Consider the following 19768-nt stretch of genomic DNA (forward strand, 5'->3'; position numbering starts at 1 on the left):
TTCATATACTCCAGGTTTATTGTTCCAGGAGCTGACAGCATGTAATTACCAGACTGACATAGTAATTAACTGTAACGAATTTGGGAGCTCACCAAGCTTGACATGACCAAAGCAAAATATGCAACCATCTGCACCATTCACAACAGACTGGATTACTTCTGCTACTGTTCCAGAGCATACCTCAGCCTGAAAGAAAGATTTGAGATAAATAAGTAAAAGAGCATATACTGCTATGGTTTTTACTGTTCTTCTGTAATGAAATGAATGACTCAATATTTTTGAGGTGCAATATTCTCCCCATTTTTATGGCACCAGTCCTACTATTTTAGAAACTATGCTATCTTAAAAAATAATAAAATATGCTACTACAGCCTAAAATAGTTTGCAGTTCTATTAAACCAATTCTCTTGGAATATTGATTCTATGACTAATGTAGCAAACTGAATGCTATCCAACCAGGCTTCCTGCTGGTATAATAGCTTAGCCAAGGCTATTCAGCAATAGTAGCAACTCCACTGAAATTAAGCTACTCAAGAGTGCTCACAGGAATTAAAAAGACATTTATACGGGAGAAAATGCATTAAGATCCCTGAATAATACTTCATTGTATCACATCTTCCTCTTCCACGGGAAAAAACATCATCAATAAAGAGAATTTGCTAAAATATTTCAGTGTACTAGAACCAGTTTATCCACGTCAGTGAAGGTTTCAAGTATACAATAAGATCATCTATTAAGTACAGCAACTGGGGCCCAGGGGAGAGGGTTGGTGTAAATATGTAACTGCAGTGAAAGGAAAGGCTCTGTCTGCAGGTGCATGGCAGCAAGATTGCCTCGAGCAACAGAAGGAACACCACAAACAGGCCACTCAACAGGCCTACAAGGACCTGAGCAAGCCCAGCACAAACCAGGGGTCAACCACCTGAGGGACTGGTGCCAAAACCAGCAGAGAAGCAGGATGTGACTGGCCACCTTGTAGTAGGGCTGGCAACACAAGTAAGAGAAAGCCACCTCCCGTTCTGGACTAATGTTGAGATCACTGCTACACTTCTGCACAAAAAAACAGCCTCCTCATGTCATTACCATAGCTCTAGGTACTGATGTGCGTGGGAGGTTATTCTGCATCTTTAGAGTTTAGCTAGAACTTGGACCTCATAAATATTTTTGTATGTCTACTTTGGGACCCTAAAAAATAAACAAAACCCTAGCAGAAGATCTGAGGGTAAGATTCTGAACGAGATTTTGTCAAGTTTTCTCAACATTAATGTATCATTTTCATCTTGGATGTTTTGTGGTGTACTTTCACTCTATTTTTTTTTTCAGCAGTTCAAACTTGAAGTAGTTGTTCATATGCTGCTGAATTTGGTCTTCTTTTTCAAGCTGTTCTAAGATTTTTTTCTGAACCAAAGATTTTTTCCCAGAAGGAATTTTCAGGTGTCCATTGAGTACAATTTCACCAAATTTACTGCAGCCCTCAATCCTCTCAAATACCAGCCATGCTGCCTGCATATCAGATTTCAGGTCTGGGGCTACTGCTGTACAAATACAGCCTTTTGCGGGCCAAAAGAAAGACATGCACCACCACCACCAGCAAAACCATCACAATAAAATAACCAGTCAAAAACACAGTATAAAATAAACCAGAAAAGGCAAGGAAAACATAAAACCTCTCTAAGTGTTTCAGTATGGCAATCCCACAGGGTTAGCTGTATCTCTTCTCCTAACAACAGCATTTAGTTTAATGTTAAGCACATGTTCATTTCCCATTGAAAGCAGTGGGGAAGGACTTTATTTCAGTGACATCAAATAGGTTAAAACCTAACCGGATGGAAAAGTGAATTTCAAATTGGCTGTGTGTCTTTCTCTAACAAGAGAAAACGCAGGAATACAATTTAGTCAGCAAATTCATCTCCCCAGCTATTACTCCTTAATTTTACATCTATGTAAGAATTTACCCACTTGCCTAGTAATTACCATGTTTTTTCCCAGGCATTAAGGCAACTCATTCAAATAAAATTCCCCAGAAACAGAAAGAACACTTAAGGCAATCAAACTCAGTGGCCATGAGAAGACTCAGGAGGTTTACGCAAGTGACTCCAGTACCTGTGAAGCATCCTGGGGGAAAACTGCATCAAAGGCAAACATCTTTGGGACAGCAACAACTCCTCTCCTGTGACCTGCGTTGGAAGGCCCACTTGCCGCTGGATCATAAAATGTGATTTGCTTTTTTCGTGGGTCTACCTTTAAGAAGGACATGGATTCAGATGTTTCATGTGCTCCTTGAGAGGGACAAATCCTTACCATCACTTTCACCTGCAAGAATTCAGAAGAAAGTGGTAACTTGAGTTGTCAGCTACAGATAAACACATGCAAAGCATTCCTCCCGAACCCATTCTCCCTCCCATGACATGCTCATTTGTAATATTTAGGTGTGTCAGTACAACCGTGGGACAAAACCAGAGCGAGATTTTCCAGCCTGGTTTCCACCCTGGGGTCTGCACCAAACTAGCTTTTAAAGGTACACTTTGTCCCCTCAGTTGACTCTGTTCCAATTTTACCATTTCAAATTATACACAGCTGATCTGCAGGTATAATGCACTCTAGATTCAATACTATGCCTAAAGAAAGGGAAACTCTTAGTCTCCTACCTTTCAAGCACTTAACGTGACTGAAAGCACAAAGCAATCCACGCTGAAAATCAGTCTGAATAATGCAAGCCTCAAACAGCTGCCTAGTGCATTCAAACTGAACTAAATCTAGAAACTTTCAATTCCTGGTTCACATTCTCCTAATACAAAGGTGCTTCTCTTATAGCTTTCCCAGGCAGATGCCTTTATGCTGTCATTGCTAGGCTCTTCGATGCTTAGTTGCAGATTTAATTGAAGTCTCAAAGAAGGGAAGAAAAGGAAAAAAAGCATTAAAAGGTCAAAAAGCTTGAAAAGAAATCACTCACAAAGTAGATTTCTATTGCAGCATTGCAAATGCCAATTTCCTACACATGGTGTTTTAAGACAGCATTTTTAGAGAGCTCAGACACGTTAGCTGTGATTTCCAAAGCAGCTTATAGGATCCAAGTGACAGGGTCTCATGGAAGTTCAGCAGAGGTTGCACACTTGCTTCTTTTAAGCTTCCTGGAAATCACACTCTTACTTTGAGAAACTGAAATATCGCCTCACACTCACTTACGACCATTTATCCTTATTAAATGCCCCCAGGTCAGAACCAGCATGTTTTATACAGCTTGCAGTGAAGTAAATGACAATTACAGGCACAGTGAATCACTTTGCTGATCTTCAATTCTGCACTGCCCGGAAGATCAAGCTTAAGAGAAAAGCAGTGCTCAGCCAGAGTGACTTTCTGTGGCCAATATGAAATGTTTCAATAACAAGCTGAACTAGACTGTTATCTCCTTATTCAAATACCAGACAATTTTCACACCACCAATGTTAACCATGTAGTATCACCGGGTGAAGAGCCTCCACAGCTGTAACGTACCACAGCCAGCAGAGCCAGAACGATTTCCACCCAGAGCACCTATGAGGAGCTTCATCTTCTGCAATGCAACTACTGACCAACAAAACACCCACTAATTTTACAGCACTTGTATCTGATTTGGAAGGAGTCACAGATAGCAAACCCTCTGCTGCAAATCTGGCAGGTGAACCCTCCAAACACAGAGCAGGCAGATGCTTGTGCATGAGTCAAGTCCTCCACCAGCCCTGAGCTGGATGTTGCATGGGGAAGCTGAATTGGAAAGCATGCATCTCTGATAAAGAATGATCCTCCTTTTCAGTAACTTATTGTCGCCAATTTAACCTTAAATGTGCCAGGACAATTTGACTCCTCTTTACTATGTTCCAAGAACATCATTTCATTAAAATGTTGTGCACTCACTACACTGACACACTTTTGTTCGTTTTTGAAAAAAAAAAAAACGTGTTTTGCAGTTGGCATCTCCCCATCACTCCTGTATCCAGAGAAATAATGTCAAAGGCAGAACCAAGGCTGAAACACTACTCCAACAAAGCACAACATGGGAAATTCAGATACAAGGTGATGGCATACACACCTGCACCCAGTGGGTGCAAGTGACATGTGGTGTCCAAGCCAGGATGATCCACAGCAGACCGGTGGATGCAGAGGAAGCACTGAACTGTCCCTACTTTATCACCTGGGGACAGTGGGGAACATCAAGATCTCCCTGGCGTCCTGAACCGTTTCATATTTCCAGTTCCTCCTTTCTACAGGGGCTAAGCTGCACACAGGCATCTCTGCACAGTTCCTCAAGCACCCTCACAGAAAATATTTTCCATAAAGGGGCTATAAAAGCTTTTCCTCCACATTTTTTCCAAACAAAGAGCATAAGAAACAACCGATCCCTCCAGTAAACACTGCAGGAGGCTCCACCAAAGGTAGCAGCAAATTCTTCCACTGACACAAGCAGTCCCCTGATTTCAACACTTTCTTTTATTTCCCCTTTTCACAGTGATATGAATATGAAAATACAGTCCCAGAAAATAAGCAAACCTTAGAATAAATGAAACAGCTGCTTTAAAAGCAAAGTGCATCAGAGGTGACACACTCAAGGCTGTTTCCCCATAAAAGCTCCATGAAGCCAGCTTTGTGTATTAGCCTGCTAGCTCAACCTTGACACGCTACCAAGGTGCTCAGTAAAATACGTACCCTCAGGGAAAAAAAAAAAAAAACACAACACCACACACCTAAATATATATATATATAAATACAAATTATACAAATGCCCACTTCAGGGGGTCACTTGATTAAAATGAATTTTAAAATATATGCTGTTTTCAAAGCACTTCTCTAAACAGTCCTTTCTGCTCTCTCTTCCACCTATTATTAGATTATAGCAGCCAGAGCTCAGATAAGGGAAAATTGGTTTGCCCCTGACCTAAACAGCAAGTTACCTCCATCGGAGCATTGCTCCCCATAACAGAAAGATGGCTTCACCCCCAGAAAAACCTTGTGTGTCAAATCAGCTTTTTGAAACCACCTCTCTGAAGTAGAAAGATACTAAAACAGCTTCCCATAATGGATCAGATCCCAAACTTAACAGGCCTCAAGGGTCATCTTCATTTTTTACAGTGAAAGTGAGCTTTCAAGACAAATGGGAGTAGGGGGAGAAAAGCAGCTCAAGGGAGTTCTTCTTTCAGTGTTTCATGTGTAAAAGCTGATTTGCAGAACAGAAAAATACTGATTTCAAATTTAGTTTATCTGCCCATTAAATCTGTCTGTAAGTGATGCCTACGAGAAATTGTAGGGTTATAATGTGTCGCACTCATTCATGCTGCTGAGCCAGATTTCGACTTCATTTGAAAATGAAGTAGAAATGCTCATGAAAGTACCAACAAGCGCAAAGATTTCTCCAACATATCCCTTCACAACAGCAAAAACTAAGTGCAGTCAGATCCTGAGTGCACATACATGCTTCTAAGTACATAAAAGAAAGGTTTGGTGTTACACTATTTATTCTTCTCACACTTCTTGCCCTGCTGTGTTTCAGGACAAATCTTAAGTGATAGCTTTATATTCTCAGCTCTGCAGTTCATCCCAGTACTCTTCTGGGATAAGTACTGCAGAAAAAGCAGGATACTATAGAGCCAGCGTGGTTCCTGCCTTAAGGATCAACTTAACCGCATCTTCTCCTGGGTTTCTTTATCTAGTTCTCATACAAAAGTCATGTTCACCTGTAGAGACAGCAACATGCAGTACAGGAAATCATTCACATACAAGGGCTTGCAGTGAGGGAAGAATTCAAGAAAACATGGCAACCTACAAATTTAAAAGTAAATTTGGCCTATAACCGGGGAGCATAGCAGCGATACCTGCACTGCACTCTAATGCTTTTATTTGCTGATGAAAATGAAGGACTAGAACTAAGTGCAATAACAGGCCGAGAGTTGGGGTTGTTCAGTCGGGAGAAGAGAAGGCTCCAGGGAGACTGTATTGTGACCTCTCAATACTTAAAAGGGGCTTATAAGAAAGATGGGGACAGATTTTTGAGCAGGGCCTGTTGCCATAGGACAAGGGGTAGCAGTTTGAAAATAGAAGGGGGTGGATCCAGGATAGATATAAGGAAGAATTTTTTCACAATGAGGGTGGTGAAACAATGACCCAGGTTGCCCAGAGAGGTGGTGGATGCCCCATCCCTGGGGCATCCAAGGCCAGGCTGGACAGGGCTCTGAGCAACCTGATCTGGGTGAAGATGTCCCTGCTCATGGCAGGGGTTGGACTGGATGAGCTTTGAAGGTCCCTTCCAACCCAAACCATTTAATGATTTTAAAACATCCATTTCAGGCCTACTCTGGATCACACCCCTTGTGGGCAGTTATTCAACAATACAGCCAGTTTCTTGGGCTCAGCTCAACCTGCAGCGGTGCCAGCTACTGGGAACACTTGCACAAAGCATAGAAGACACAAGATAAGGAATAGGGAGAATGAATGAAAAAATGGAGAACAAGACAGAAAAGAGCTAAAAGGAATGGCAAAGGGGAAGGAATGGCATGAGAAAGAACACAAAAAAGACAAGATAATACAAATATGGTAAAATTCCAGAAAAGTCATCTTAGGCTCAAGATGTCTGTGCCCTGACCACTTCTAGACCCCTTCAGGAGATCTAAGATGGCAAATCCATCCTGTGATGGGGTGACCCTTACTGCTAGAACTGGGCATTTTTAGGAACTCCATTTTTTCTCCTCTTTTTTGTATTTCTTCTTCAATGTCACAGAAAGATGCAAAATAAGGAAAAGAATTATGAATGGAACTTTATCATTATCAAGGATATTTTAACGAGGATGTTGATAGAAAAAGAGAATATATTTGTTCAACTTCTGCAAATGAAAATAAAATAAACACAACCATCACAATACTTGTACATTATTAATATTTTTCTCAGTGCCTGAAGACATCCTAAATCATGCAAACCACTGAAGTATCTCATTAATTAGCCAACTCTAATCTGGTGGGTTTTGTACACTGGGGGTTAACATTCAGCTGCTGAGGTCAGCAAAACTGCTGAAGGAAACCCTATGAAATTCAAAAGTGTTTGGGAAAAGAAGATGGCTGATACATCCTGAATATGCTATTAAAATATAAAGAATTTTAAAAGTAAATAAATGAGTACATAATTTTGAACAGACCCAGAAATAGGCGGCATAAGGTCAGAGGACCACTCACCCAGCACAACAATTTTAACCTTCAATGGCAAGGATGGGAGAGAAATTGATAGCAATCAAGGATATATATATATATATATATATATATATTTTTTTTTTTTTTTTTTTTAATGGGCTAAACCCCATACAGAAACATCTGATGAGACCACTAGAGAACCACTGAACCATATAGTACACTCAAATACCTGTAATTTATTGAAGCCCTGAGCCAAAACTCTAGACTTTGACATCTCAGACCCTTATGAAAATCAAATATAGATGCATATTTAACAATTCTGACCTAAACAATGAAACCCTTCTGAAACTAAGAGATATACATCCTGTCTCATGCCTCCCCTTTCTCCTCTTATAGCCCACTCCTCCCACCCCATTTTACACCCCAATGGTTACAAGGAGAGACCTTCTGCCCCATCATCTCATGGCAGTCACTGTTCCCATGCTGTGACCTCCTCCAAGAGTACCATCCCTGTGTGTTCCCTTTGTGCAAACTTATGATTTCCAGACCCCCCCCGAATACTGAACCAGCTAGAGCTGAGAACAGGACAAGCGAATCACAGCAACCAAAATAATCAGCTGGTAGCAGCACTGGTCAAGATAGTGCAAACATCAAGCATACGTCAGTGTCAGAAAACAGGTTTGGAAAATAAGAGACAGACCAGAAAGCTGTGAAACCCAAATTTCAAAGCAACTCTCTGACATGAATGTAAGACTGATGGCCAGAGGCAAGCTAGCAGTTTTGTCTAATACAGCCCACATATTTTGGATATGCTGAACTGAAGGGAGCTACAGCAAAGCCACGCATCAATGAGCGCGGAACTCCTCCAAGACCAGTGAGGCACGCATCGTCCCAGAAGAAAAACATCCAAGGCTGACTTTGTAGAGAAAAGAGCCATGATAACAGAGAGAATGACACAATCCTACACAATTTCAGACAGAAACAGTCAAGAGACTGAGACAGCCAGGTTCACATTGATTACTATCCTGTAATCAAGAGATAGAAGGGCTATCAACTCTGAGACCAGACGGGGAAGGACAGCCTCACGCTTAAAGAAACACATGATTTGGATTCTGTTCCTAAGACTATCTCGGATCTCTACTACACGTTTTAGACAATGAATAAAAAAAATATTATATTACCTCAGAGAGTTGGTCATGCACCTTTCAGTGGAGTGAAGGGTGCCAGATACTCTGTGGTTTAATTTGGGACAGACATGTAGACAGAAAAGACTCCACTAATTCACTAAGTAATGACTAGACTCCATGGCATTTTGAATGCTGAGGAAATTAAGACCCTGACCCAGCCAAGTATGTTAGGACAGACATAACTGTAACTTATGGTATCTCCCTTGAAATCAATGGATGTGCAGTGTTCCTGTGTTTACAGTGATGTTCTATTGGAATTTGATGAGTATATAGTTATCAAGTTTCAAATTAGACAGAATGAGAAGGAAAAAATAGAAATAATAAATTTAAAAGCATGTAAAATCTTAAAATAGATACGCTCAAGCCTTTTTTACTAAAATAAACTCTGACTTTATCTGTCTATATTTTGGGAACATGCTGGCATTCTAAAAATGCTGCTCATATTCTACATTACAGCAGTATCATAATCCCTAAATGAACAAGCAATTTGGTCCTTAGCAATAAATGTCATTATACCAAATTTGAATGGACACTAAATATTCCCTGAAATACATATCCTTGACAGGCATCATGCAGCCAGGAAGTTAATTTTGTACAATGTTCACAAAATGGTGTATAACAGGAGGTTAATTAAATAACTATGTTTAGACATCCACCATTCTGAATTAAGATTTCCTGGCAAAAAATTATAAAGAATTCACATTCAGTTGAATAAAGACCATTTTCCAATGAAATCACTTATTTTTCAACTACAGTGTAAATCATATTACAAAAGTCCTAGTTCAGAGCCAATATTTTTTCATGGATTTAATTGTAACTGACAGATATATAACCCTTGCTAAATTGGTTTACTGTGGATAGTTCTTACAGGCCTTTCATATACTGCCACTATCAATGGATGGCAAATTTATATGCAAAATAGCCATGCTAGCATAGACCATCTAGCTCCCCTGGGAGAACCTTAAAAAATCACTTCTGTATTGTACTCTATTAAAAAAGAATTGATTCTCTACTCCCAGGAGACATGAAGAAAACTATTTCATTTTTAAATGTGAAAACAAAGTAGAAGAAATTGTGAATTTTTATCTCGTTTTTCCACATCTTTGTTTAAGCGATTCAAGGTATTTCAGCAGGGATGCACATACCTTGGATGATATGGGACTACATACACGGATAGAAAAGTACTTAGCATGATACATGATTTATATCAGAAATAACACTCTAGTCATTAGGAAACAAGCAGCAATAAAGATGACAAAATTAAGTACCTATTTGTTATCCATCATCAAACTGTCTAAGAACCATTGAATGGGACATACAGCACACTTAAGAAAACCCTGAATGATCAGTAAATTATATTAGCAGTACCTTAGCTATGGCTTGGTAAAGCATAAATGAAAGTAAATGTCTAAAACACATAAATGGAGACCAGTATGTATATACCTGTCCAAGAAACATGTCTGACAATTCAGGTTCTCTTTAAATGCTCCACTTCAATTGTCTCACATAGGAGGATTCTGTCATTCTAACATAAAAAATTGACAGGATCTTTGGAATAGACAAGCACTTAAAGCTGCTGCTGTAAGTGATGCAGTATTATAAAGAATGAGCTGAATAGAATAGCAGGGAAAAAAAAAAAAAAAAAGAAAGGTAAAAAAGAAAGAAAAAAATTTTGCATGAAAAAGGCTTCCTACCATGTTAAAGAAAATAGTAAATTAGAATGCTACACAGCAAGCACTGTAAAAAGGATGTCTTTTTTAATACCACAATATGATAAATTATCTTAAGTAGCACATTAATGTCAGAAATTGAGTATAATCTAACTTCTTTCCAGTGACAATATTAAATGGCTTTCAGACGTCTTTTCCACTATTCTGACATTAAATTTAATAACACCCAGAGAGACCACAAAAATGACTCAGTTACAAGAATCATACTGTACTGGATCATTGCCTTTTAAGTAGGATCCAGCTAAATGATTTGGACTCTGATGTTTTTGGCACATTCAAGAAAGAGATATGAAATTTGCTACATAACATTCACCAGTAGTAAGCAAAATGCCTTTCAGCGTCCAGTTTGTATTGGTAGTAGGATTTTTCTTTATGCATGAGAGTTTGATTACTGTTGGTTATATGAAACACAAGTCCCAGACAGACCTATGGTTCTAATCTTTTCTTTTTTTTTTTAACTTTTCCATGCTTGATATTCTTAAATATTGACAAACCATGCAAGCACCTGTCAGAGCATATAACTTTCGCACTCTTAGAAAATAAAGTTAAGCCAAAGGCTTAATTAAAGATTTGTATCACAGGACAAATCCACACACTCCTGCTGAAACTATTATGGGGGAAAAAATGGTATTCATGAAATGTAAAAGAAATTATTTCCCACCTTCTAAGTACTTGAAACAAGGAGAAATTCTGAACAGAAATTGCAAAAAAAAAAAATATATATAGGCTCTCTGATGAGTAACTCTCTAGCAACACATGTATTCAACTGTAAAAGCCATAGAGCAATTTCACCACAGCAGAACTGTATGATACGCATGGAAGTGATTACGTTAGATGAAGAACAAATTCAGATCTTGTGCTCAAATAAACAATAACTGAGTTCAAGAACTGCCCAGCACAGTCTTATCGCATTCCTGCCTTTGCTATAGTCATATGGAAGTCTTTACAAAAAGCAGGAATTCAAGCCTCTTCCCTTCCCTGAAGGTCCATCGAGCTCACAAGTTCAACACAAGGTCCCACCACCAGTGACAGGACTTGTCCAATTCTAGACACCACACAAACAGCCAAGATACTCCTGATGCTGCCTGTGCTCAATTCAGTCAGTTCCTTAGATTCAACTGTCCCTTAACTCAACTCAGAATAACTCTTATTCATATGTTTAACTTTGAAACCAATGAAAAGGACTTAATGTACGAGGAAGCTCTCCACTGAGTTGCTGACTTGGCCAAAGGGAGTTTCTTAGGTGGGAGAAGCCAACAGTCACGGTATGGCAGCTTTGAAAGTGCACATCAAATAAGAAAAAATACAGGTATGGATGTTAATTTGTTTGTGAGGTCCTTTTCCCAAAGGTTTAGGTTTACTGGGGTCCAGCTCTGTACCAGCAGCAAAACACACGCAGCTATTGCTCCTGCATGCTGGGGTCTTCAGATCCAGCCCCTCCCTCACTCGGCCACAGCAATAGATCCTCTCTGAGAAGGCAATTCAGAGATATCTACATGGGGGAGGAAGGGAAATCTTTACTTTTCTTCAGTTGTTACCATCCTCTATTAAACTTCGTGAAAGCTATTACCTCAAGGAAAAGGGCCAGGAGAAAAAAGGAAAAAAGTTTTCAAAAGCCATTATGAACCTGAAGCGGAACATATATTTATATCACATACTGTCAGAGACTCCCTACAATTAAAGATGCTTAATCTTTTTGCCTCCTGAGCAGTCAATAAAGCATTTCTTTAGAAGGTCAGACTCATGATAACAAACCCAATGCTGTAGCTTCTCCAGTAGCTGGTAAAATGGGTTACGGCCATGCCTGATATTCTTATTGTGGGTCCATGCATAGTTAGAGCTCCTTATATACCCTGCTTTGTGTTAATCAACACAGAAGTTCATCAGCCTCTTTATCCACCCAGTAACTTCAGTGTCATGAGACCTATTTCCAAGTCTTCACAGTCAATTTTTAGCTTTGGCTGCTCTGAGTACAGAGCTTCACCACCTCATCCAAACCATTTAGGAAGACAGTATGGACTTCCACACGACACCATGACTAACTTTGCTCCAGTGTGAAATTCACACTCTTGTTTCCCACCAGTTATTAAACCACCGGAGAATACATGACAGCTTACGTTTTTTTTTAAGAAACCTAAGTCAGGGCACTTGTCAAAGGCTTTTTCAAAACCCAAATACACTCTGTCAACCAGACCAACCCTATTCAAACACTCACTGACTCTTCCACAGAATGCTAATGTATGTGTTCCACCTATAAAAGCTCCATCAGCTGATCCCTACTATATCACATTAATCTCTGCCTGCTAATTCTATCTTTATTATTGTTTCAACCACTTTGGCTGGTTGCCTGTTCTGCAAGTCAGCCTTACAATGCCATACTTCTTGATTCCCTCTGGAGCCTTTTTTTCCCTTTTAGCCTCAAAGTGACGTAATATTTTCCACATTCTCTTCCTGTGTCTTTTATAATGTCTTGAATACCAGCTAAAAGACAACCTTGAGCATCAGTGAGGGGAAAAAAAAAAAGTCAAAAATTACCAGTATAGAAAGCCAATCATATTGGACACTGTAAATGTTTCAACATTTACCTTGCTCTAAGCTTTCAAAAGATTTACAAGAGAAATGGGACTACCTAGAGTGTGTCATTATAGATAATGATTATTCATTGCAGTGTTCAAGCCTTACTCACTAGTTCTCTCCTAATATAAACAGTATTTCTGCACAGCTGACATGATTCACCACTTCAACGTTTCATGAAGGGAGACACACTGCTCTCACTGAAGTATCTTGGACACTTCATGTGTTTCCAGTTCAGTACTCTGTTCTTCATTCTCACATAACTTATACTCTTCTCCTTAAATTTTATCTCTTCAGCCCCTTCACAGTAAGAAAAGCCACGTCTCTCTCTCTGGAATTCTGTCCTGTTCTGAAAGAAACCATTTGACAAGGCAATCAAATCTTGTCAAGCTATCTGTGCTCAGAAAAATCACTCCCTTGAGGAGAATAAGGACTGGTCCTCAATGGGTCATTCTCAGCTTAGTAAAGTGAAGTTAGGTGGGAAACAGGCAGCCCATCACCACTGCTACACTTACCTATACAGCAAAAACCAACAAGGAACCTGTCCTCCACAACATGACTAACCATGAAAGCCAAAACAGCAGCAAGCAGGTAGGTGAGGAAGGAAAAGCTGCCCCACCAGCTGCTTAGCCCCCTGGAACCACACAGTAATAACAGGGCGAGGGACATTGCTGACCTAGGAATGGTCACAAAAACCAAAGGAGAGCCCCAGCCACCACCACAGATGCTGTGGTAGGAAAAAGTGACTCCAGAATCCACCACTGGTTCTGTCCCCTATGCGTATCTTGTACTTATTATTGGACAGGCTGCAAGAAAAAGCCACAGAAAAAAAAAAAAAAAAAGGATAACCAGGAGTAGTGTAAAGTAGAAAGCCATTAGAAGATGAAAGACTGAAGTTAACAGAGGACCACAGCACATCTGTCAGCGTTTGCTGATTTTTCTCTCAATTGCTATGATACTTAGACCAGTGAGGAAGAAAGGTAATTACTTTATTCCCATAATCCTCATAATGAGATAATAGCTGACTAAATCTTGATCAGCAGAAGCTGGTGAAGAGGAAATTATAATGGAGAATGTTACTGTGCAGTGGGCTACGTGCTACCAAAAGCTTCTTGGCGTTGCTCAGAAAAGGTGAAACTATCAGTGTCTGGTACTAAAAGATGACCTGTGCAGGACTGACACTTATCCTTTGACCATAAGTTCTAAGAATTAGGATACATGAGATTTCATTTATGCTGACACATAGTTTTACAAAACACTATATTGCTGGAGGTTTTCTTCCTATGGGCAAACACTAATTTATAAAGTTGCAAAAGAGGAATGGGTTGTGAGCCATTTAACAGGAACTGCGCATTTTATACTGTGGATCAGAGAAGATGCCTAGTTACTTTATTTTTTGAGGAGCATTAAAACTAGTAACTAGCACACCCCATCACCATTTGAATGGTATAGATCAGGGGTGTCAAACTCATTTTCAGTAGTTATATTTATGCAGTCCTAAAATTACATTTGGCCCTTTGAAGGCAACTACGAGGCTGATGTGGCCACCGGTGAAAATTAGTTTGACACCTCTGGTCTAGATCTTAAATCAAGAACCAAAGGGCAGATTCAATTTGCAGAGAGCTCTCATCCTTTCCAGTACAGTGCAGGATTCTTCCAAATTGTGGTCAACAAGTACACGGTGAAAAGGACACAGCTGGAACCCTGGGCCCAAACAGTATCTTCAATAATGTTTTCATCTGAACAACAGAGACATTTGAGGGTCAACAGCAGTTTGTTGACCCATAAAGTCTGGAAATTCTTGGTGTAGTGTGCCAGGCAGGAGAGAAATACCAGATGCACTGCCAGCATGGGATACATACATATCCCATGTTGGAGGAGAAGCTCTCACGGCTGAGCTGCACAGCTGCTCCAGGTCCTGCCATGTCCCTTGGCATTCTGGTAGAGCTCTTCCGTTTGAAAGCCTTCTGCTATGCTCTCTAATGAAGAAAGCAGATAGACCACATGGCGCAAGGCACATCATCTCCTGCCACCTGGGACTGTGCACTTGATCTTTATTAGACTTTGTTGATCTGTTTAAAGACACCAGATAAACCAGAGCTTTCCACGAGGCACAAGTCACGCTGGTAAACACCACCAGCCGCCCTCAAAAACAAATGGGGTCTGCTGAAACACACACATAGAAAGGGTGTTCCTCAGCAAACCTTCCTGCACCTGGGAATGTCTAAATTACTATGTCCGGTTTGCTGTATTCCACTATTTAACAGTACATCCCCTTTTCTAACTCACTGGGAATAAAAGAAGAAAACACATTTTCATCTCTGAGTTTTCACCTGCTTAAAACAGACCAATTACTCCTTTTTTTTCCATTTAGCACAAACTCACTGACTTGAGAAATACAGAGCAGTCTCTGTGAGCAACAGTGGCAGTTAGAGGTATTTAGGCTGACAATTTCTTTATGTTAATGCTCATTTGTGTGCATTAAATGCTCAAGGTGTATATTTTAGCTCTCCTGCACACATGATATACTCCAATTCTATCTTCAAATGCTAATCTCTTGTAACCTATATAAATAAGTATTCAGATTCTGCTGTGTGAGTGATTAAACAGTTTAAATATGAATAAAGCTTTAAATAATTGGGTTGTATTTTAATTAATTTTAAATAAAATTAGCGCAAATATTACAATTTGAAAGATGTTGTATTTTGTAAGTTGGAAAGACATCTATTTCTCTCCTGCTACTTCATTTCCATACTCCTGACTTATAATGACATGTGAAGCAGAAGAAAACAAAGCCTCCTCAAGGTATCTCCTTAACCTCAAGCACCAACGGCTGAGCCTTGCTGGCAATGCAGAGACTGATTCTGCCAAAGCTGAATCCTGTATGTTCACTGAGTTTGACCAAATGATGCCAAAGGAAAATTGTTTCTTGCTTTAATAGTGGCAAAAACAAAATAACCTTTGCCAATGCTGTTGCCAGTGATTGTTAACTGGCTTCAAGGAAGCCAACACTCCAGCACTGAATCTGCTCAGAGGCTGCCAACTCTTTCCAAAGTCAACAGGTGATAACAGCTCTCAGGCACATACAAATAGTTGTGGCTCTCTCTCTATCCCAAGACCCTTCCCTTGAGCCTCTCTGATTCTGTTCTAGGCTGAAAGCCTCCAGCCCTGTTAAAATTCATCTAGAAAACTATTAAAAAAAAAAAAATCAAAATCCAAAGTTACCTTTCCAATGCCAGGGTTGTCCTTGATTTTGGACACAGCTCTCAGAAGGCATGGTGGTGCTGGGGGAGGACAGAGCTGCAGGATGCCACTAAAATTAGTAGCATAAATAGAGAAGTCGTGTGTGTGTGGCAGGGGCGGATGGTATTTCTTTCTCTTCGAAGACAGGTTAAGCTTCTGTGCTGCTCTGTATAAAAGTAATAGCAAGAAAGGACAATGTTACTAGGTGTTAATGAGAATCTGGACCAGACAAACAGACGCTCATTGTCATCACTGCCTGCCTAACAAATCAAGTCACTGCTTTCTAATTTGATTTCATAAGGACAAACCATTAGGAGACTAACAGAAGGAAATATGGGTAGAAAAACTACTGGCAAAATATTCAGATAATTTCTCCCCCAACAGTTTCAGTTATAATCTAACTTTCCCCTCTTTCCCCCAACAGCTTGACAGCTGAATCCTAAAATCTCACTGACATAATGAAAAGCTGAAATAATCCCCTTGTCACTGGCAGTACCAGATGGACTTTGCTGGTGATAACATTATGAAAGTCATTCTTTGTACTCTACAAGTTACTCAAGGCAGAGAATAACAGTCCCAAGTCAGTTGAGCTCAAGATCCTCTCTTGTTGGTTGCACTGAAAATCCTGAGATAACAGAGAATTTCCTTCAAGACAGATTGGTTTTTCCTCCTCCGTTCCATTCTTTCACATTAAAAGAGAAAGCTATTAAAAAGACATGCTTTAATGTTCTGAATGATAATGATCCTGCTTTTGAAATGCAGAATTTCAAAACATAAAAGCTAAAGAAGGAAAAATTAAAACATAAAATGGTAACATTCTTCCTTGTGAATAAGGATATGAACATAATCAACTTTTCTTCTATTCCCCATCAGCAACACCAAACAGTATAGCAAGAAACAGAAGCTCTACATCAAAACTCACATGGCAAAAATCCCCCTGCAGAGTTAAGTAGAACAAATATAGCGTTAGTGAACACATGCTGGGCAACCGGGGGTTGCACTGAGAGTGAAATCTCCACTCTGTCAAAGCCAAGGAGAGCTTGGCCACCTGAATAGGATGTATGTGATCTGACCCTGAGACTGTCAGTAGAGAGCCCATCCCAGATACATATGGTAAAAGCATCCAACATGCCATCTTTTAACATGACTTTGAATGACTGCTAGGGCAGCAAAAACGCAGAGTGTTACACTGCCAGCACCTGTGGGCAACCTGAGACCACACCGCTGATGCCAACAGGTCACCTGGGGACAAAGCACTTATCTCGTCCATGCTTGCAATACACTGGCACTTTGGACAAGTTAGTTTACAAAGATGTGATGACAAAAATCTCTCTATACAATAGCTACTGTATATTTTCATCATGCCTTTCAGCATGGAATCTCCAAGTACTTTTCAGTGAGATCAAACTGGCACTAGCATCTGTGGAGCATTATAAGCAACAGACCTATGGAGAAACTAAGGCAGTGCTTTGCTGTCATACCTAATTCCGGGTAAATCTAGACCCCTAACCTTGCCACAGATCTAGTCGTCAGGGAGCCTCAGGCTGAGTCAGCTTAGTAAACTGATCAGAGAAGGAAACTCTTCCTTTGCCTATATTTATGGCAGGTTAGAAGCAAAAAATGAACACTGAGAGCAGGAGGGCCACACAGCTACTTCAAGCAGCACTATTTGCTTCAAATGAGTTGCAATACAAAGAACTGGCTGTGTCTGAGCAACAAAATTACTCCCTTGGGTTAACATCAGACAGTGAATTAGTATGAGGGGCAGGACTCAATACAATCTCCAAAATTCCCAGTCCTATGGTCTATATTCCCAAACTTGTATGTTAAACTCCTGTATCTTTTTACTTCGTCAACTTCTAGAGATACAGACCCCCTATGTGTTTCCTCTACAAACACTGCAATATTTAGAAAAAGACAAAGATCTGAGTGATGAAAAAATGAGGCTCTAGTTGCAAATTCAGAGAGAGCCAGAAACCACTGTCTTGTGAGGGACAAGCTGGACTTTTGCCTCTGAGGAAAGAAGCAGCTTTTGACTCCTGCTGCATCCTGAAACCAGCAGGAACTGCATCCCATGGCGAAACAAAACACTGCAAGCACAGGTTTATGCAGAACCTCGAGGTTTTGGTGTCAATGAGAACTGATTTAATTGCCTATATCTCAAATCCCCTTGCTAATACCTTATTCGGTATGAAAACATATGTTTGAAATAGGACACCAGGCAAACAGTTGTACAACTTGACTATGGTTGCAGCTGCACATTAAGACCGTAACGCCTCCTAAATTACATGCAGCTTTATTGTGCAGAAAAGAGTCTCTACCTGTTGGTACTCTCATTGTTGAACTCAAGACAGTCATTACCCTCTATCTCCAAGTACCAATTAACAAATGCGGTTATTATTTAATCATTGTGCTGATTAATATGAAAGATAATGTTTATTTCCTTGTTTACATGCAATGATCCCTTGTTGAAATGACAAAAACTCCTCAAGAGAATGTCTTCAAAGTGCAATCAAGATATATATTAAATACTGATGAAACAATTATTCATTCAATAGATCTGGCTGAAGGAGCTCCTCTGGGAAACATACATGAAACAGAATGAGATACAAAGGACAAATTTACTCAGGAATTTTGTATTCAAGCACCTAACTAACCGCTAACAACTCAACGAGTAAATTGATCCAAAAGGGCCAAGCTAAGCAAAATAGATAAGCAAATAAACAGAAAAGTCTGCCTTCTTATAGTATCTCTCAAAATAGCTCAGTAACACAGCTTTGGATCATTTCAAAAATCAGATCGAAGATATCAAATCCATTACTAGTTGTCTTACCCCCCCCCATCAAGCCAGAACAACTTTCAAAGTGATCCACTTCCAACAGTATTCACACACTTTCTGCAACTCCACTGTTCAAAGGACAGTGCCATATGCTAGCTAAAGCAATTAACTGCTCTAGTGCTGATAAATCCTCTTCCTATGAGTCTGGAGTGCCACGATTTTACTAAGAAATTTGGCAAAGGCACTGCTGATGTCCATGTGAGATAACAGGAAACTGAAAAAGCAGAGGAACTGGAGTAGCTGTTGTAGAAAATAATCAGTGCTTTGATGGGCAACAGGCCAAGGGCACTAATAATGAAGTATGTGGTTAACATTTAAAAAGCATCTCTTCTCAGGTAGCAGTGCACAAAGCTTAATTACAACCTCTCTGTGTTTGAATGCAAGAATTCCTTTGCATGACATTAAAATGAGGTTGTTTCTGGAGCTGGAACATCACAGCCATCTTGTACCAGCAGTATCAAACAGCTTGTTGGGTTTTGTTGTGTGTATTGTTTTGTTTTCTAAAAGGGAAAAGTTAAGGATCTAATGGAAAGAATAGGCAATTTAGGCAAAATGAAACATCACTATCAAACTGTAGACTCTGAATATGAATTTAAGTAATTGCCATCCTCAGCTCCTACAAAAAGAACAGTCAGTTATTTTAACTGCTACAAAAGCCAGCTGGGCAGCAGCCTTTGTATGCTTTGCTTGGGCTCCTGGACTGGTCTAGGCAAAGAGCACCACAGAAGGACTCATCAATCCTTATACACTTCTCACACCACCAACAATATACTTGGTGGTACCCCAGCCAAGTACTCATTAAGCCAAAATACAGGCCAAGCTGGTCTGGACATGAGCCCAACTGAATGAAACAAAATCCAGCTTCACAAAACTCCTTAGCTGAGTAAAATTCATGGGAGTATGTATTTACAGGGAGCCACTTCTGAGACACTCCAGAGTGCTAGATTTTCTGCAGTCCTCATCCAACAACCCATTACTGAATTTACACTTATATTTCCAGAACTTTTTTTCTCCAGCATTCCTTTTCTCAGGGGGACTTTGTC

General features: G+C 39.9%; 1 protein-coding gene across 2 annotated transcripts in view; it reads right to left on the bottom strand.

Moving 5' to 3' along the window:
* Nucleotides 1-19768, bottom strand: part of KIF26A (kinesin family member 26A) — a 101757-nt gene that overhangs the window by 15262 nt on the left and 66727 nt on the right. For both annotated transcript variants that reach the window (XR_014184514.1, XM_082057370.1), the window contains exons 5-7: nucleotides 15869-16052; nucleotides 2104-2313; nucleotides 93-186 (exon numbers count right to left, since the gene is read on the bottom strand). Coding sequence is in view for 1 of the 2 variants with exons in the window: in XM_082057370.1 (XP_081913496.1) it covers nucleotides 93-186; nucleotides 2104-2313; nucleotides 15869-16052 (488 nt within the window). In the remaining variant the exon portion in view is untranslated. The remainder of the gene's footprint in view (nucleotides 1-92; nucleotides 187-2103; nucleotides 2314-15868; nucleotides 16053-19768) is intronic.

This window comes from Streptopelia decaocto, assembly GCF_964273445.1.
Source record: "Streptopelia decaocto genome assembly, chromosome: 7".
Classification (NCBI taxonomy): Eukaryota; Metazoa; Chordata; class Aves; order Columbiformes; family Columbidae; genus Streptopelia; species Streptopelia decaocto.